At 33.3% G+C, this 21633-nt stretch overlaps 1 protein-coding gene across 3 annotated transcripts in view; it reads right to left on the bottom strand.

Annotated features, from left to right (window-relative positions):
• The window catches only part of CNTN1 (contactin 1), a gene marked incomplete at its 5' end in the record, with an annotated part of 162667 nt that overhangs the window by 100710 nt on the left and 40324 nt on the right, over window positions 1–21633 (bottom strand). For all 3 annotated transcript variants that reach the window (XM_082849223.1, XM_082849224.1, XM_082849225.1), the window contains 2 exons: window positions 5998–6118; window positions 21444–21619. In XM_082849223.1, the coding sequence (XP_082705349.1) occupies window positions 5998–6118; window positions 21444–21619 (297 nt within the window). The remainder of the gene's footprint in view (window positions 1–5997; window positions 6119–21443; window positions 21620–21633) is intronic.

The raw sequence follows: 21633 nt of genomic DNA, 5'->3' as shown, positions 1-21633 counted from the left end.
TTTTTTATATCAGTTCTCTAGCTGGGAAATATTTCATCATATTTTGTTTTTGTTTTTTTATTTACTTACTGTTGATACATAGATTGAGTGGTTCTTGATTAACTTTAGAGTTTTTGAAGCTATCTTATTTGGTGTGACTTAGGGCTTAAGTGTAGCTGTGCTAAAATTATATGAGGGTAAGGGAAAAAAGAGTTAACTCTTTTTCTCACCACCTGGACTGCCTTCCTGCGTTTCCATGCCACTCCTGTCCTTACATCAGAGCTCCCTTCCCTGACTTCTAGCCAAATATTCATAACAGTTTTTCAATTGTCTGTTGATTGACTTCTATTTGGTTTGAACAGGACGAATTGGAGGAAAAGGGGACCTTACCATCTTTTTGAAACACATTTCTAATGTAATTTACTCATTCCATAAACAAAATAATAGGACTTTCAAACTATTTTCCAAGAATTCCCTAGAACAATAATTTCCAAAAACCATTTAAAGACCACTTCATCACAAGCATCATGGGGCATTATTAAAAATACAGATTTGCCAGCCTAGGCCAGGTTTAAACACTTGGTCACTCTGGAATGCTGTAATTTGATGCCCTCCGTAATGACATTCTTTAAAAATATATCCAGTATTTATTTAAAGGGGAGACAGACATGCATAGGGAAAAAGAAGTGAAGGAGGGTTCTGGGGAAAGAAGTAGAACACACACTCTCTTCTACTGCCTTCAGTAATTCAACCCTGGTTCCAAAGCTGCAACCCCACTAGGTCCTTCCCAGGCCTGGATCCACTTCCTCAGAAGGCAGTTTGGTGGCCACCACTTGTTCAAACATTACCTCTGGGTGTGCCATACTCTTTGCCTTCTAGTAATATTATACTATTTTTGAAAAAAGAGCCCATATATACATATTTTCTTTATATTTTCAGTGTATTTTATGTCCAGTGATTTTTTCTTAAACATTTTTTTGGAGATAATTATAGATTCACATGCAACTGTGAAAATTAATACAGGAAGGTCCTGCATATCCTTCACTCATTTACTCATCATAACTTTCTGTATAACTAAATACAATAACAGAACCAGAAAATTGACATAGACATAATCCATCAACCTTATAGTACAGATTTTGCTAGTTTTACATTCATTCATTTGTGTGTTTATGTGTTTGTTTAGTTCTAAGAAACTTTTAGTTTTATCACATGCGTAGACTTCTGGGACCATGACCACAGTTAAAATACAGAACAATTTCATCATGAGGATCCCCTGTTGTACACTTTCATGGCTACAGCTACTCCCCTTCCTCTAGCCTCCCTAAGCCACCATTAGTCTACTCTCCATCTCTATAATTTTGTCATTTCAAGAATGCTAAATAAATGGAATCATACAGTATGTAACCTTTTGAGGTTGGCTTTCTTTCACTCAGCATTAATTCCCTTGATATATATCCAAATTGCACACATCAATAGATCATTCTTCTCTTATTGCTAAGTAATAGTCCATGGTACTAATATACCACAGTTTGTTTAACCACTCACCTGTTTAAGGGCATTTGTTTCCAGTGTTGGGCTATCATGAATAAAACAGCTATGAACATTTGTGTATATATATTTTATGTGGACATAAGTTTTAATGTCTTTGAGATAAATGTCCAAGAGTGCAACTACTGGGTCCTGTAGTAAGCACATGTTTAGAAACAGCCATACTCTTTTCCAGGGTGGCTGTACAATTCTACATTTTCACCAGCAATGTGTGAGTGAGTGACTCTGTTGTTTTGCATCACTATTTCTTTTTTATTTTAGCCATTCTTATAGGTATGTAGTGATATATCACTGTGGCTTTAAATGTGCATTTCCCTAATGGTTAGTGACATTGAACATCTTTTATGTGTTTATCTACCATTTGTATATCATCTTCGATGAAATGTCTGTTCACATCTTTTATCTTTTTTCATATTAGGTTATTTTAATTTTGAGTTTTGAGAGTTATTTATATGTTTTACATACAAACCTTTCTTGGATATATGGTTTGCAAATATTTTCTCCCAGTCTGTTGCTTGTCTTTTCATCATCTTCACAGGGATTTTCACAAAGCAAAAGTTTTAAATTTTGATGAAGTTCAGTTTATCACTTTTTCATTTTATGCATTATGCTTTTGGTGTCAAGTCTAAGAACTCTTCATCTAGCCCTAAGAGCTGAAGATTTTCACCTATACTTTATTTTCTAAAAGTTTCATAGTTTAAAATTTACAAATAAGTCCATGATCCGTTTCAAGTTAATTATGCATAAGGTCTGAGGTTTATATCAAGGTCCTTTTTTTTTTTTGAACTATGAATCCTCATTTGTTCTAGCACCGTTTATTGCAAAGGCTAATCTTCCTCCACTGAATTAATTTTCATTTTTGTTATAAATCAGTTGAACATATGTGTATGGGTCAATTTCTGTGTCCATTGTTGATGCACCATGGTTCACCAGGCCAATCTTTAAGCTAGCTTTGCTAAACCCATCCCAGAGCTATTAATTTAGAAACTTCCAAGAGAGGCTTAGAATTGTGTATTTAAAATTAATTGTAGTAGTAAATCTGATGTACAGTCAAGTCTGGCACCTGCACCCAGAGGTTACACAAAGATTTTTCATGAATCTTTGCTGAAAAGGTTGGTGGAGAGGAAGTAGGGGATAGCAGGTCACCCTGTTTAATTAAATTAAATATATTGAGAAATATTTAACATTTAGGTAAAGCTGTATAAAATAAGAAATGACCACCTAAAAACTCACCATTCAGGTTAAGAAATAAAACATTACTTATTCAGATGTAGCCTTTTGTGGGTCCCCTCCCTCCTTAACCACACTCATCTCCTCTCCTATCTCCAACCCAGGGGTAACAACTCCCCTATATTTCGTGATTATCATTTTCATGCATTCTCTATATTTGACCATATAAAATATGCACACATATTCATATACATACATACATACATATATATGTCAAATTTGTTGTTTTAATAGAAACTTGAAGTAAAAGCAACTATCAACTTGATCAGTGTGCAACTTATTCTTGCCAGTTCTCAAACCCAGACCACAGCATATTCTGAAGTCTAGTTTAGCTCTGTTTGCTTAGATTTGGGTATTTTTACTGTTTTCTTTGTTCATCATGCTATTTGATGTCTCAGAACTTTACTCTGGCATTATTTTCCTTCTTCCTGAAATGTACCCATTAAATATTCCTTTAGACAGAAGAGTCTCTTGGGAAATAAACTCTGTTTCTGTCAGTCTAAATATAACTATTTTTCCTCATTATGAAATGATAACTTGTCTGTATATATACTTCTTGGTGGAGAGTTATTTTTCTTTCAGCACATTCCATGGTTGTATTAGTTATCTACTGCTGCATAACAAATTACCCCAGGCCTGAGTGGCTTAAAACAATAGTAAACAGTTATCTCTTTTTTTTTTTTAACATCTTTATTAGAGTATAGTTGCTTTACAATTGTATGTTAGTTTCTGTTTTATAACAAAATAAATCAGCTATACATATAAACAGTTATCTCTTACAGTTTCTGTGGATTAAGAATTCTTGAGTGGCTTAGCTGAATAATTCTTGATCAGGGTCTGCCGTGAAAGTTATAATCAAACTGTTGGCCAAGGCTACAGTCATCTGAAAGCTTGACTGGAAGATCTGCTCTCTAGATGACTCACTCAAATGACTGGGAAGTTGGTATTGGTTATTAATAGGAGGTCTCATTTCCTCTTCATGTGGGCTTCTCTACAAGATTGCTGAAATATCCTCATGACATGGTAGTTGGCTTCCTCCAAAATGAGAATTCCAAAAACCAAGGCAGAAGCAGCAATGTGATTTATGACAATGTTCAGCGCTGTCACTTCTGCTGGCACATACACCAACCCTAAGTGTTAGAGGGATTACACAGGGGCTGGTTTATCAGAAAGCAAGGATCACTGAGGGTCACCTTGAAGTCTGAATCCCCCAACTACCTTGTGACTTTTAGTACTGCTGCTGAGTAGTTGGCCATCAGAATGCAGTTATGCAGAAATGTATTTGACTATTTGAATTGCAAATTTCTCTTGATATAAATGAATACCTTTTATATTATTAGAAATAACATTTGGAGAATGATTACAACTTTCAGACTTTTATCAGTGTTAAGCAATACTTTTTATCTACCTGTATAGTTTTTTCAACATCCTGCTATAGTGCAGGGACTTAAAATGCTATATCATATTTCTACTAAGTGCACTTGCCAGATTGCTTTGCTTTAAGTTATATTTCCTATGACTAAAGGGCTTTAGAAAAAAAAAAACTTTATATTTTCACATAATACCTGCTATACCTTTTTTATATTGGTTTTTCTGTAAAAAATACAGAGTATGATTATTAATTACCTAAGTATGAGTGGATAAGGTTATTAATATTCTTTGACTACATCTGTAAAATTTCGTCTTCCCTGTGAGTACTGGGAGTTTGCTGCAATGTAATTATATGAAGACACTGATGCACAGGCATTGTAACATAACCCCTATTGTAACACTAATGATAATCTTTTAATATGCAAATAATTTCAATTAAATACAAGCATAGAGTATTGCTGGAAGTGACTTAACAGCTAGCGGTCTGACTAGAAAGAACAGTGAATAGTCCCTCTCCCTGATAACTCTCACAGACAATAGATGTCCCAGATAACAAAATATTCCTAATGGAAATACTGAACCTAAATGAACTTCCTTTAATTTAGCATTTTGTAGCCTTGTAGTTTTATTAATTTTCAATTAATCCAGAATGGGTATTAAGACAAACCATGAATATCATCTCATTTACTAATTGTTTATCTGATTGTGCAAAAACTGACTGAAAAAAAAAAGTGCAATAAATAATGGTCAATAAATATTTCTAGTAGGTAAAATGTGAAAAAAACCAAAGTTTAACATGTCACTGAGACAGAGGGATAAAGAGAACCATGAAACTATGAGATAGAATTCTGCAACTCACTAAATATTAATAAAAATGCATATGTGAATTTCACAACTTAGTAGAGAAGGTAACTCATATGTACAGATTGCTATAAAACACATTAGAGAAAGTAATAATTGTTATGAGAGTTTAGAAGAGAGGGCTTATATTTGGGACCTCATAAAAATAACTCATGAGTTTGTTACTTCTTGAGCCAAGTCTTGAAGGATGGATAAGATTTGGGCAACAATAAATGAAAACAGCATGTAGAAGGAATGCTGTGAACCAAGGAACAGAGGTAGAAATCCTAGGGTATTTCTGTGGACTAGTTGGTCAGGAGGAATGGTGAGAGATTAAAGCTAAACAGGCCGAGGTCACCACACCTCATGGAACTTCTTGGGCACTTAGCTAAAAGGAATGGTCTATGTTCTGTAGGCAGGGAGTAAAGAGCCGATGAATGATTTTAAATAAAGTAAGGCATATTCTGAGCTGGCTTCACAGCTATATAGCAGAGGCCAGTAGCAAAGGTGTTGTATTTTCAATAAGCATGTATCCAAGCACATTCTCAATCATTTATAAGAACAAAAGCACTAGTCTGAAAATCAGTAACAAATAGAAACATGATACATGTACAAAGCATTTTTTATTCTAAGATGATACTGGTAAATGTATAACACTTGAGATTATAATAAACAGCACCAGTGTATTTTTTCCATAAAAAATAAAAAAGGAAACAAAACTCTACTCAACACATGAAAAGTATTAGCAGGAACTGAGAACTTCTGGTAAGTACTAAGTTTAAAAGCACAAACATTTAGTAGGAGGTATGTGGTGTAAGTTGCTAAAAAATACGTAGTTCGTAAAACAAACAAAATCAGTTCTGTTTACTACTTGGCTGGCATAAATCAGGCATGGGTGAAGAACTGTTCTCAAGGATCGAGACTCTAAATATATAAGAATTCGTACCAGAGTTACCAGAAGATTATACATATTTATGTAAGTCATATAGCTTTGGTTTTGTGATTCCAAAATGTTGAAACTCTTACCTCGCACAACAAGGTCAGCTGAGGCTGAAGAATTGTCCACAATTGTCTGAGCGGTGCACGTGTACCTCCCAGCGTGTTTTAGCTGGGCATTTCGGATGAGCAGTTCCCCATTGGAATCCAGCTGTCGGCAAAAACAGCAGTCATTCAAATCAATCGGTACATTTTTTTCACCAATTAAATGGTATTTAGGATATGAGCGGTACATTTTCCCCTAACAAAATGAACACCTGTTCGAGATGTGCTAACTGTCTGTGTGTTCTTAGGTTATTTAAACTCTGGGCTTTGGTATCTCAAGTGAAAAATAGAGTGAATTACCTAAGGTCATTTTTAGTTTTAATGTCTTTAGTATTCTATTATTTATATAATCAGAGGGCATTTTGAGAGAAAACACAGGATGAGACTATTTCATTGATGTCTTTTAAAAAGAAATGTGAAGGTCCAAAAATCTTGATGCTCAATATCAATGAAGATACATAAATGCTGTATGGCTAGGGAGAATTATTAATTTGGTTATGTAAAACCAATCTAAACAACTAATTTCAAGACGTGCCACAGTTCATTTTACAAAGATACTAAAAGTTTGCAGAAACTGTCAAAATGGACAATTTTACTAACATGTTCTGTTTTGGCCAAATATAACCTCCTTGTGGGCAAGGATTTTTTTCTTGTTCACTGCTCTATTCCCAGTGCTTAGAATAGTGTTTAACATATGTTTTTTTTAAGGAGGCTTGAGGGAATTTTGCTTGTGAATGATAAGGCACCATCCCAATGCAATTTCTAAAAATAGCTAATATTTATAGAATGCCTCCTCTATACAGATCCTAGGATTCTCTTCTGAAAACACTCCTATGAGATAGGTCCTATTTTGTCCATTTTACTAAAGATAAAAGTGAGACTTAGAGTAGCCAAGTAATTTAACTATGGTTACTTGGTTTGCTTGGCTGGAGGAGCATAACATAGTCCATGCTCATTATCTCCAAAATACTCTCTTAAGAGAAAAATTTGGAAAACTCGATTTTTAAATAGACATTTGGTTTCCCTGAGAAACAAAAATATTGATTTACTATTGCAATTATAGATATCCAGATAGATTAAAGATGAAAAACTAATGATTAGGCTAATATTTCACATAATAGATGAAGGTATTGTTTCTGTTATATGACAGACCTGCAAATTTTAATTATTTAATGACTATATATGGAATAAATGCTCTGCTTCACCATTGGTTCTGCTGGTGGCCCCTTCACATATTAAATTCCCTGCTGGTCTTGGAAAGTATTTGGGTTGCAATCCTTGCTTGATTAATAAGATTAATTAAAAATAATAGCTAGTTATCATCTGAGCAGATTGATTCAATTGGTTGTAATAGAATACTATCTCCCTATAAAGAACTGGTCAGTGGCCACACACCTTGTTCCTTGGTTTCAGTAATTAAAATCTCTGAAAAATGAAACTAGGGGTCATACAATTTAATGTTAGTTGGGGTCTTCCTGTCCCTTGAGGTCTAAGATTGGGTAAAAATCCAGTTTCCAAGATTTCTTCAAATTCCTAAGGTAGGGGAATTCTTTCCTTCTGTTCTCTTGACCAAGGAGCTCCAGACCAACCTTTTCTCTATTTTGCCATGAAACCTACTAGCATGAAATATTCCCTAGTAAAGTAGGTGTACTAAAGAGTTAAAGGTCATGGAATTGGTTGTATCCCACAAAGTAGGGCAATTATCATCCACTGTATATTTCTATTTTTAAAAGTCTTGCTGGTCATAATTTTACTAAGGATTTCTCAGTGACTTTCACCTGTCTCTGTTCCCTATCATCTTGTTGGCACTCACTCTCACTCCCATATCTTACCTCTCTCTGCTCTTCTCTTCTTTCCCTTGGAAACAAACAACTATTCTTCTTTCCTCATGTTAAGCTGCTTAATTATTGGATCGTTGCTTGGATTCTGACAATACTTCTTCCTCAAACCCTTACTTTCTGTTTTCAGCTTTTGCCGTTTCTTTACCTCTTACCCCTCAGTCCATTTTAATCTGGTTCCCAACTCTTCAACTCATTTTACTTGACTTCTAGTAGCATTTGACCTTTCTTCCCCAAACACCCAACTTTTCTAGTCATCTGTGACAGCATATTTTCCAGAAAGTTTCAGAAAATTCTTAACCTCTCATCTTCTTCAACTTCCTTATAATTCCAAAATAAATTATTGAATTTATCCCTTCCTTTTCTTCAACACTTCCTCTGTCCTTGTCCAAGCTATCAACATCTTTCACTGAACTACTATGTCTTATTTGGTCATGACCCTCACCCCTGTCCCATCTATTCTTTTCTCTACTTAGCACTCAGGGTGACCTTTAAAAAATGCAAATTAGATCAAATCATCCCTTTCTATAAAAACAAACTAAAACCTTTAAAAATGTTCCACTTCTTGGAATAAAAGCCGTAAGTGTTATGATAGTCAACTTGGCTCCATTCTCTAAATTCTGTCCAATATTCCAGCTCAACTAGTGCCACCATTGAACTTACACTCTGCTCTCCAGAAGAACATTCCCTTTTTAAGACCTTAAATGTACCTTGTTATCTCCTATCTCTGGTTCTCCAAGGTGTTTCCTTTCCTGGAATTTGATCTCTTCATACCCCACCATCTTACCACCTTCATCTAAATAACATTTACCCTCCCCCACCAATATCAGTTCAAATCATTTCCTTAAGCAAGTCTTTCTGTTTTCTGTTGTTACATTTTGCCATAGCACATTTTACTTAATGTGATATTATATATATCATTTACAATAAAATATTTTTGCAATTATATGATTAAAGTTGGTTTCCCTGAAGGACTGTAAATTTTATGAGAGGAGGAAACATGCCTGATTTCTTCAGCATTGTATCCCTGTGTTACATGTGTACAGCTGTATGTGCTGTATCCCTAAGACCAGCACAGTCCCAGGGATATAACAACACCAAATATACATTGTTTGAGTGAATTTTTCAGCATGCTTATTAAGACTTCTGGCATCTGCTCTTAAGATAATACATGTTTACTTCTTTTCAGGTACAAGCAGAGTTAGGATAGCAAGTTCATATAGCCCATCACAATGGCAGAATTTTGTAAGCACATAATGAGACATTTTGATGTCAGGGTGAAGTACACACTCTTGTCACCTCTTTTCCCACTTCCTGTGCCCCAGAAACTTACATTTTACCATGTGTTCTCTTTCCTGCAGACCTTTGTACATATCACTTGCATTGCCTGGATTCTCCCATCTCCCACTTCTATCACTTGGCTAATTTCAAGTCGTGGTTTAGATGCCCCTTTCTTCTCTAGAATCCAAAGTCCTGGTTAGGGGATTGCCCCTTGCATATTTTCATTTTAACTATCCCTTTCTATTCTAATTATTTAGTTGTTCATTTCTTCTACTAGACTGTAATTCTTTGAGGAAGGGACTAGGTCTTATTTATTATTACATATAAATTATGTATTGTGATATCTGACATACAGGAGGAATTCAACAAATAAATATTGCATAAATGAATTAAAATACCTATTATCTAAAATGTTTTTTATTAAATTCTTTTAGTAATTTCATATGATTTTTCAGGTAAGATAATGATAATATTATAAGATAAAATAGCTGAATTGAGAACAACTATTGCTATCCATATACCCAAGTTCAGCTATCAATTAATAATATATTTCAAATTATTTGTAAACAATTTCATGAGTAAATATAAACGTTTTAGGAATAATGTGTAAATTTATAGAGAAAAGAATGCAGTTGACATATAAGAAAATGTACACCTCTAAGTTTTTCAACCACCCATATTTGTTGTAAAGAATTAGGCCTTTACAAATTCAAAATTTATAATACAAATCACAAATTTACAGAGAGATCTGCCCTTTCTGTCAGCGTCTGGAAGGTAACCTGTAGTATTCTTTCTTTGCCTGGGCATCTTGGGTCATACTGAATAGTTCTAACCATGTGATTTAGGGTGGAAGTTAGCCACACCTGTATAGTTTTAGAGTAGGGGCTGACCATGCCAAAAAGACTAACATCGTGGCTTAGGGTAGGGGCTTTGGGTCATGTGTTATCAATCAACCTAGATATTGAGATTAACCATTTGGGCAATCAATCAGTCAATCAATGCCTACATGATTAAGCCCTGGTTAAATCTCTAGATAACAAAGCTCAGGAAAGCATCCCTGGTTGGCAATACTCTGTGCCTACTGCCACAGACCATAGCTGGTAGAGTAATGCATCCTGACTCCATGGGGAGAGAACAATGGAAGCTCTATGTTTGGTACGTCTCCTGGGCTCTGCCCCATGCATTTCTTCCCTTCATTGCTTTTAATCTACATGCTATTTGGGTAGTAAATTGTAACCATGAGCATAATAGTTTTCGGGAATTCTGTGAGTTCCCTCTAGCACAAGGAAACTGAGGCTGGTTTTGGCAACTCCTGGAACTTGCAGTTGGTTTCAGAACTGAAGATGGTCTTGAGGACTCTGCCTGACTTTGTAGTTGACCAATTCTACATATCATACTAAATAGAATTCACCTAAGGGGGGAGGGGTAAAGAAATATTATTTTATTACCTATAGCTATCTTTTTAAAAATATTTAAAGTAAGAAGAGAGTAAAGTTGTGTATATGGGGAAGGTAATAATAAAAGAGTTTTTCTTGAGCCATTGTAGGTGCTAACTGACATATTTCTGAGACAATTTCTAGTGAGAAAAAATAAAATAATATAAAATAATTACCATAAAATAAAATAATTTAAACACTATATATTAATAAAACAGGCTGCTTTAATGTGCTTTAACATCCTTAAAGTTCAATACATCATAGTACTGAACTTTGACATTAAATATTCATTAATGGAAAGATATTAAAAAATATTTTTAAACTATCATGACACAAGATAATAGCTATATTTGAGAAAGAATAATGTTTGCATAAAATTAAAAACACTTAGCTCTATTGCATGCTTTTATTATGTTAACTCACTACTTGGGTTGCTCCATGTATCCAAATGAAAGATAATCCTGTTGCTAAACTTCCACTATTTCAATGAACCATGGGATTAGATTGGAATTTAAAAAATAAAATACTTCAGAAATTAAAATTTTAAAAAAATTCAACCTTATAATAAAAAATGAAAGCAGGAAAATAATATAAAAATAATTTGCGACACCATAATTACCCTTTGTAAAATATTTGAATGCTGTACACCTAATAATCTTCTTTAATGAAATTGTTATAATTTTCCCCAAAATCTCAGTTTGAAACACAGTGCTGTTTTCATATTCACTTATTTAATCCTGAGAGGAATAACGTTGTTATGCTTTTCATACTTTTCACATGTAATGAAAAAAACTATTTTGTCTTAAAATATCATATTAAAGTTATACTTACTGAATCTTCATAATAAACTCCTTAAAAACTTTTAATTAAACTATTCTAAAAGTTTAATGCTAAACTCATTTTAAAAGTTAGGCTTGTTTTAAACATTAGGACTTAGGTAGGTAATGATAGGCCGATTTGCATAAAGCAGTAATAAGCGACTTTAACATTTATTCTCATTTGATCTATATTTGGTGAAGGTGTGGCACTGAAACACCTCAAAAGGAAAATAAAGAAAAAATATGCTATATCATTTCCAATTGAGTTGTGTATGTATAAAAGCTTTGCTGACGTTTTTATAAATGGCACTAGCACTTTCCATACCTCAGGAGAAGTTGAGGTTCTCAGTGGTCAACAGAACGCTTACAAAGCAAGTAAAGATCATGGCTCTCAGCACATTCTAGCCACAAATTAGATACGAATGCTCTCTCTATTTTCACTAAAAACCACAGCTTGGCTGAATTACAAAATGCTTCCCTTCATATGAGGAGAGTTGAATCACATACTGGAAATTGTGATAGCACAGCTCAGGGATGTTCCAAAGTGTATATGTGGTTTACCACTTAGAAACTTTCCAAGTTTAAATCAAAAGACTTCCAAAATATAAATGCCTATTCCTTCCTTTCCACTCCCCCATGAACTAACTTTGAAAAATCAGTCCTGCAGTATAAATGAGTCTGAATTACTAAGTTGTATTAACAAATTCAGTTAATCATAATGAACAAAGAAATATGCCATAAAGGTCTAGATAAAGCTTAGAGGTCATAATGGCTCTATAAAAACATCTCTTTTGTTCCATTGAAGTTCAGAATGAAGAGACAAATATGGAAGACTGGAGGAAAGCATAGCCTTTAAAGAGAATACTCTAGAAACCTGTAAGCAAAAATTATTAAATATGTATGATACATGCTATATCCATGAAAAATAAACATTTTTCTTTTTTACTTTTGGCTTCCTAGGTTAAAGAAAGAATAAATGTAGCAAATTCATCAGATGCAACTGCAAACTTTAACACCACCATCACCAACACACGAGCAAAAAAAAAAAAAAGAAAAAGAAAAAAAGTAAGGGTTTTATAGGTGCCAGGGGCTATTATAAATACTTTACATGTGCAAATTCACTTATAACAACAACCCTGGGAAAGGGGTACTATTCTTAACTGTATTTTAGAGATGAGGACACAATAATACTGTAACTACAACCACCACTACTGCTACCACTGTTGCCGTTAATAGGATACTACTACTGCTGCTATTAATATCAATATTAACATTGCTACTACAACTTCTGCTATTGTTACTGCCATTGCTATAGCTACTATGAACTCCTACTAATACCTGATCTAGCTTATTAAATGCCCTTAAGATGCCTTGCAATGTGCTAGCTACTTTACATATATGTTTCCTATTTAATTTTTATAAGACTCAGGGAGATATGTTTAATCTTTCCATTTTACAGATAAGGAATTTTAGATTTTAAGTTAAGCTACTGGTAGAAGGCTCAATAGTTAACCTGTTTTCCCCAAGTTAAGCTGTTGCCAAAGTAGTGCTTCATGGATCAAACAATTGAACTTAGATTCACAGTTTGGTAGGTAAAAGTGGATATTTTCTCATAACAGGAAAAATACAATATGTTATATTTTCTTTCTTTAATTTTTAACCTATTTAAATGCTCAAACATAAGAAAATAGAAAGAATAGTACAATGGCCACCCATATACTAACCAATTAGATTCAACAGTTGTAAACTTCTTGCCATATTCACTTTATCTAATTATCTAGTTGTCTATCTATTGTTGAATCCTTAAAGAACAAATTACTGATATCATCGTAATTCATTCGTCAAAATATTAAATTGAATCTCCAAAACGGTAAAACCATTCTCTTAAATAATCACAGACACACAATCACACACAACATAATTAACATTAATTTCCTAATATGATCTAATATTCAAGTTAGTGTTATTTTAAGTAATGCATCAGCATTAAGTTTGCCTGAATGTAAAAAAAATTTAAAAAGACATAACTTACAAAATCTTATGAAAATGAGTATTATCATTACAAATATACATGCTTAAATATATTAGGGAAATAGTTTAGGATAATTACTGAGAGGTCACCCCGTACTTACTTGATCAATGGAGATGTTGAATATCCCTGAATCTGGCTATTTTGATGGCTGAAGAGTTCAATTTTGATCAATCGGACCATTTTAAATTAAAACTCATAAGGAAGGAAATTTTCTTTTCGATGTCTACTAAGCATTTTAAATGATGGACAAAACCATCAAAGCCTTGGGTTTAGAACCCATATTTTTGAGTTGAAAGAAAACTTGAACACTGTTTAATTTATATGGTTTTTAAATTGGTTTCCATTAGCTTTAGGGTTCTGAAGACCTTCATGGATCACTTGGTAGAAAGAAGGGATCAGAATGGGATGTGTTTTGGGACAGGAAGATGTAAGATGCCCTATAGTTAAGGCTTTGGTCTCCTACACATGCTCACAAACATGGGTACAATTTTTTCAGTCAGACCAACTTTACCTTCATCTTTGATATTTATTGGGGTTCTAATTTAAATTTTCTTTGCAAAAAGAATTCTGCTGCTAAAAACCTTCTGTTGCTGTTTTTCAAAACTTCTGGTGTGGCCCAACTTCCTCATATGACAGATGAGAAGCCTGAGGCACAGATTGACTGTTTTGCCCAAGATCATATAATTTATCAAGGGCAAAACAACAACAAAATTCCAGATCTTTAGATAATGTTCTGTTTTAAAAATTAGTTTTTTAAAAAATTAGTTAGTTTTTTGGGAATATGAGAGCTAATGACAAAATAGTATATTTCTAATGTGATATAGTAAATAAAACATCAAAATTGACAATGTAAAATTATAAAATAAAATTCCTAAGACACCAAAAGTTTATATGTTTATTTCCCCTTCTTTTTATTTTATATACACACTGTATTTTGCAAGCATAAAGAGCCAGAATAATTATTCCAGTGATGATTAAGTATGCAAGGAGTTCTATGTAAAACAAATGGGACTTTAATTTTGAATGAATTTTTAGAAATTTCTCCAAACCAGTACATTTCTGAAGAAAAAAGACTTGCTGCTATATGTGCTTAATTCCAAATATTTAACCTTATCTTTGACAAATGCTTCCTAAAGTCTAGACTCTGGGAGTCTGCTAGAGAATAACTTTAGCTGGCATGATCTCTGCCCTGGAAGTGTGATGATCTAGAAAATAGCAAAATAAAATAGAATAGTTAGGTGTAAGTCAAGTCTTATTAGGGTAATGAAAGGGAGGTAGAGAAAGTTCAGACAGAATGAGGGATGATAGAATTCTCTCTTTTCCAGTTAATTACCCTTAGTAGAGAAACAATTTGGGCACAGGTAGCCTGCCTTTGTGGGTTTTGTGTGGACCACAGAACTATGTCAGGGGACATTTCACATATTTCTTTCTCTCTCCCAAAATTTAAAGAGTCTTGAATTCGTGAAACACATGCAGTCTATCCTCTACTTCTGATACTATTTTGAAAAATGCTTTATCTATCCTCTTATAATTTCTTTTTTTGTCTTCAGCACTCTCATTTGCTCAAAATAATATAACTTCTCTTTGTTTCCAACATACTATGCTTAAAACTTTTCAGTCCCTTTTTTCTTAAGTCTTTTTAAAAAAATCTCACTTGAGAACAGCATTTCTCAATCTTGACCCTATGGATAATTTGGACCAGTTAATTCTCTGTCGTGGAGGACTGTCCTCAGCATTATGGGATATTTAGCAGCACCCGTGCTAGACAGGTGCCCGTAATACACCACTTGCCTGCAGTTGTGATAAACAAAAATGTCTCCAAATATGACCAAATTTCCCTAGGGAGAAAAATTGTTCCTGGTTTAGAATAACCATTTTAGGGCTTACATCATCTCACTGTGCCCTCTTGGTTTTCTGCTATTTCTTCAGCTCTAATTTGATTCTTGTCTTAGTCTGGATTATGGCCTAACACTCCTTTTCTGCTGTAACCTGTTGCCCCATAACTCTGGACAATCTTTACCTTCTTGTTCAATAATGACAGAGAGCCAATGAAATTGAAAAAACAAAAAAAAATGACTTCTGTTTATTACTGCTTCTCTTTCTCTCTTTTTGCATGCACAGAAGCAAAACATCTGTTCAAATTCTGTTCTTCTAGTATGAGATACATGTTTCAGATTTAAACACATTTCTGTGACATGTTCAGTAGAATTAATATTTTCTTTCAGCCTTAGGGTAAGAAATCTGTCTACTTTGGTTTTGAATGCTGTCTATACAGTCAGAACAAATGCATGTCCACACACCTGCAAACACACACACATAACCTATCTCTCTAAAGGAGATCACTAAGAACTGCCTAGAGTTTTATAGTTAGGTAATCTGAAACTCTGTAGACTCGACTTACAATGTGATGCAAAGGTTTCTAATCATGTAGGGAGAATAAAGTAATTTGGATAACTTTGAACATAAAATGTTCATTAAACAAGATTATAGAATAAGTTAGGAGTTGAACTGCTGTTCAACTGCTGTCTTAGTGTTTCAAATAATGGGAGGGAGGTTATTTAAATAGATATAGACATGAGTACCAGTCAATGGATTAGAAACAAGTGGTGAAGACCACAGGGTCTACAATCAAACCACCTTGGTTTCAAATCCTCTCTCTGCCACCAGTAAGTTGTATGACTTTAGACAAGTTACTTAACGTTTCAAATCTTGTTTCCCCACCTCAGAAATTGAGAAAAAAATCACAGTAATATGTGCTCCATAGAGGACTGCTATGAAGATCACCTGAGAAATACATGAAAAGCATTTAATCCAATGCTGGCTAAACAGCAAGCACTCAGTAAAATGTTGACTATTATTACCTCTCCATTGCCCTCAGCAAGGAAATACCGAGACTCTTTTGTCTCAAACTAGGTATCCAGTAGAGCAAGCAGTGCAAAATATCAATCATGAAAAATGAGATCTATAACCAGAAAAAAACTATCTGGCAAAAGCTTCTGGAATTTTCGATGTAGAATGATTGCTCTATTATAAAAAGTATTAGTAATAACCTGCCAGATCTTGTGCCAAGAACTTTATAGGCATTCTCTCATTGAATTCTCACAAAAATATTATGAAGTAACCAGTACTGCAAACCCAATGAAATAAGCTGAATGAAATAAGTGAATTACTAATAAAAGTTTACAGAGGGGGAAATTTGAAACTTAGAGAGGCTTAATCACTGACTCTAGATTAAGCTTAATGGAGCCTAGAGCTCTGGTTGTGGCAAAGCCTCTGAACAATTCATATGATATTTATGAATTCAAAGCAGGTATGTAAAATCTTCTAACTGAACTATAATTTTAACATTTATTTGTAAACAGAAAAAAAGGTATTATAGCAGCAATACCAGAATTAGAAAGTTTAAGAAACTCAACGTGGTTAACTAAAATAATGGCTCTGACAGGGAGAACTGTCAAATAGTTGAAGGAAAATGACTCAAAGTGGGTGTCAAAAGTTAGATAGCTCCTGAAAAAAAATTTCTGCAGATCAGGTACCACCATGAGAAAGGAATAAAATGATATATTACAAATACATATTTTTTGGTAGATAGTCTTACATCCTTTATAGAACAAAAGGGATTATAAATTAAATTGGTAAGTAAAATGACTCCGCTTTTGTATTTACTCTAAACGAGTAAGTAGCTACTGGACTGGAAAATCAAAATAGAAATCATTTTATATTTGGACTTGAAAAATATAGGTATTTGCCATATAAATTTGACAGAATAAAAGAATGCCAGATAAGCTACTTATAAGCTTATTGTATCAAAGCTCCAAAGTTATGAAATTTGTAATTCATATATATATGTATATATACATATATATACTTAACATCAACGCATAAATTCAAGTTCAAATGAAACATTTACTGACCCTAGTTACATAACGATGTAACACTCAGTGAATATTTATTGAATAGTGAAAGAATAAATAACATGACAGGTAAATTAGATATTTAACTTCTTAATATTTTTTCTATAATCGGTATTGTTTACTTACAACTTTAAAATTAATAGCTACATTTTAAAACTAATTAATTCAAAAGAGTTTTACATAAAGTAGGATCATAAATGTAATAGAAATGTTATTTATATATTTAAATTTTATAGGTCACTATAAATTCTTAAAAGAAATGCACATCTTCAAAAATATATAGTTACTTTTTTCCTGATAATTATATTAATATAATTGGAAAAAGTATAAAGAAAAAAATTTAAATCACACATCTTAGACATAATTAATTTGATATAGATATATTAGATATATTATAATTTTATATATATGATAGATATATTATAATTTGTTTAATTTCATAAAGCTTCAAGTTCCAAGTAGGTCAGGCTGTGAAATTTGAAACCTTATGCATGGTTGCCACATGGTGGTCAAGATCAAGAATAGCAAGCTAAACTCACAACATGCTTGATTATTGAATATAACGTATTATTGAAGCCAAACTTGAAAATAAAATCTTAGGTTCTTAAAATTAAAAGTGTAAATTTTTATGTCTATATTCTTCATGAATTAGAGTTTCTGATATTAATTTTTAGCAATTAAAATTATTAAAACATGATGGTGACAATGACATCAGTTTTGTTAACTGTGATAGCTACCAAGTCATTTATATTTAAATTTTAAACTCATAGGGTAGCTCTGATTTATTTTGGATCAGAGTCTGTGCTTGTCTTTTGTTCCTACAAAAAGTGTAAAGGTTTTTTTGTTATTATGTGTAACACAGGCAAAATTATTTAAGTCAATACATTTTTAAGGAATTTCACATGTTCTGATTCCTTCCACTGCCAATCACCTTGGTTTCTCCAATGTTTGATCCATAATTTTCAAGATAACCCTTTCAAAAAGAATTTTGTCTCAATCCACAGTTGTCATGTTGTCGGTCCACAATTCTTTTAGTTGGGCTTCTTTGATCTCCAGTGGAATATGGACACACTTCAAAATTCCCCACCTGTAATCTTTGGGATCCAATTTCCTCAAGCAATTTACTTTAGGACCATGTTTAGGGTCAAAGGAGATGGATCTGCCTGGCACTGAATTTTAGACACCCTCTAAACATGCGTTAAGTTCAAACCATATTCACTCTTAAGCTATCACACCTTAAAACAGTACAGATCGTTGGGATATGCCAATACCCAATATAAAAAGTTTGACTGTTAGGTTTTTCATAGTTTATTAGCAGCTATCTTGAAGTTCTTTCCCACAGGTCTAACACGTAGTTCTCTCAGTAAAGGAAACCACACGGTTACTCTATGAGGCATTTCCAACAATGTAGGTCTGCAGAAATAGTCCCATTGGGATAGACCTCAACAGTGCCTGTGTTCGTCTTATTCACTGTTTTATACACCCTAGTGTCTATCACTATTCCTGCTGTGGTATGGGTTCAGTACTATACTTTTAAACGAACAAGTGATATTCAATAATTGAAATGTTGCCAGAATTAAATAAAATATAAAAACATGATTTAAAAAACCAAAAAATTATATACCGACATATTTGCTAGTGCAATTTGAATAACAGACAAACGCAGGCAGCAGTGTTCCTTCCTTCGAATTTGCTTTCCCCAATACCTGCCATCCCTGTTATGTTTTCATTCACTGAGCTTTAGGTTGGAAGAACCCCTCCTTCTGAGTGTTCTATTAGTGACCCCAGAAGCAATTACTAGCCATTAGGACTGGCTTCCAAAAGGTGGATCAGACCCATATGGTGTTTTACTCAAATTTGTGTGGTACATTTAGCAGTGAAGTGTGACTTTGAAGTTTGCTTTAAAAGAGAAGGAGGATGCAAGGGAAAGCTTCATAGATCTTTCTTAGGTTCAAAAGGCAGAATTAAGTTTAATAATTCAAAATACATTTCTTATCTGGGTTTTTTAATTATTTACAGAGTTAAATCAACTTGTCCATCTACAAAGTGCTAAAAATGTGTCTTTGATACTTTTACTCACTGAAGTTGCATACTTAACCAGTGAGTATGTTTTATGCCGCTGATTGTTATTATGCTTCTTATATGGTGGAATGAAGCTGAAACTGAGCCCCTGAAGCCAGAGTATGGGCTCAGAGTCAGGGTCTGCTCTGGCTTCCCTGAGGGGCAACAACCTGAACCCCTGTGGCTAACATCCACAAAAGGAAGGAGTATAGTTGGTGATGACCAAAGTCTTTTACATTGTTATGACCTAATGTAATAATTATTTCTTAATTAGTCTTTCAGTGGTTTACTTTTCTCTTTTTTCAAGTCATGGGTCTCTTTTATCTTATTTCTCTCTTTTTTTGTCTTTTTCTCTCTCCTCCTCCTCCCCCCGCACCTCTCTCTTTCTTTCTCTTCTTTCCATCCCTCCCTCCCTTCCTTCCTTCCTTCATTTCTTTTTTTGAAATGTTTATTTACGTCAATCAACATAAAGTAACTTATTTTAAAGAACATAAAGAGGCTCCACATATGAAGTTTCAGCTTAACTTAGGGTAAGTTATACCTTCAAATCTATTTTCAGAGACTCTACTGCAGCTATAAGTAACTACTTGTATAAACTATGCTTGTTGCATTTTAGAAAATATTCAATATATAATATCAAGCAAATTCAAAAGTCTACTTTTTTAAAATAAAATCTCTGTTTAGCTCACTTCTTTTCTTCAAATGAGTAAAAACTGAGTGTTATTTGCTTTTCTTGCAAAACAAAACACAATTTGAAGAAATTATTAAAGACAATGGTGCCAAATTTATTAATGTTGGGCATTCTTATAATTAAGCACATCAAAATAGATATATAAAGAAAAAATATCACATGGTATAATGTTAAAATCATTCTCTACAAATTCCCAGTTGTTTATTTTTAAAGTATAAATTTGTTTCAGAAACTGAAAGACAGTAGATTCACTGTAGATGTACAGTTTTAGCTAGATTTGTTAGATTAAAAAGAAAAAAACTGGAATTACAGTTAACATATAGAAGGCACAAACATTGATACTGTATTGATAATTGTTCTATGAATCTATCTAATAAAAATTTAAGAATAAATGTTCCCATCTAGTTAAAAGCAATCTTAACCTGACTGAAAACTTGTTTTGGCTTTTTAAAGTGGAAAGTTCTAGAAGAATTTTTTGAAAGAGTTAGACAATTTGAAAACATAATATTCTAATAGATACATATCAAACTTCAGAGTTCATAGGACTTGAAAATCTTAAATACTCTACTGAGTTAATTCAAACTTTTATTAAAAATTGACTTCTAAAATTAGAATTAAAGTTTTCTTGACTAAGCATATGTTCTAAATAGGTCTTTAGGTTCCTAAATGATTGCCTTTCTAAAGAACAGACTGGAAGAAGAAGTGATCAATTTGCCCTTTAAATACACTGTAATTTAGGTAGCCCTATCAGTGCAACAAGTGTGTTCCTATGCAAGTTGTTATACTTGCGTTACTTCCCAGTCTTTTTCCTCTATTTTCATTTCTATACAACGATACCACTATGCTTAATTATAGGACTTGTATCATGTAAGCTTTCTTATTCTTAAAATACAGCCATTTAACCCTTTTAAAAATTGCATAGACTAGTTCTCCAAACCCTCCCACATATATAGCTTGTCTATTTCTTACCCTCAAAGAATAAAATAAATGCCATAAAGTCATCACTATAACAAAGGATAAGTTCTGTGCTCTTACTTAGTTTAAAATGAATGTGAAGGCACTTAGAACCTATAGTACAGATATAATGAGGCAGAGTACACATTAATATAAAAATTGTATTATAATAAAGAGGAAGTGGACCTAAAGCACAATGAATATTTATTGATTAATATCGCTACCAAAATCCTCAGGGTTAGCCATTTTTAGAAAGGTTCAGGAATATTACAATTAATATAAGGAGACCCATAAAAAAATTTTACCTGTTTTCCAGTCTCATGTACATGATTATGGTAATAGCAGGTGCAATGCAGACACATGGGGGGTGTTGGGATGTTAATAAGATGAAAAATAAAACACATACCATAAAATTCCGCTGGTAATGAATGTTCTCTTTGTTAAAGTCGATCACATAGCCATTGAAGGACCAAACAAATGTGAGATCCAGTGCAGGATCAAAGGAAGCAGCACACTGCATGGTTGCATTTTCTCCAACAGTGATATCGGCATTAATTGGAGCCAATATAATTCGTGTGGGATCTATACATTTTTAA

The sequence above is a fragment of the Leucopleurus acutus genome (genome assembly GCF_964270905.1).
Source record: "Leucopleurus acutus genome assembly, chromosome: 11".
In the NCBI taxonomy this organism is placed as follows: domain Eukaryota; kingdom Metazoa; phylum Chordata; class Mammalia; order Artiodactyla; family Delphinidae; genus Leucopleurus; species Leucopleurus acutus.
This window is presented reverse-complemented; position numbering and strand designations above follow the sequence as displayed.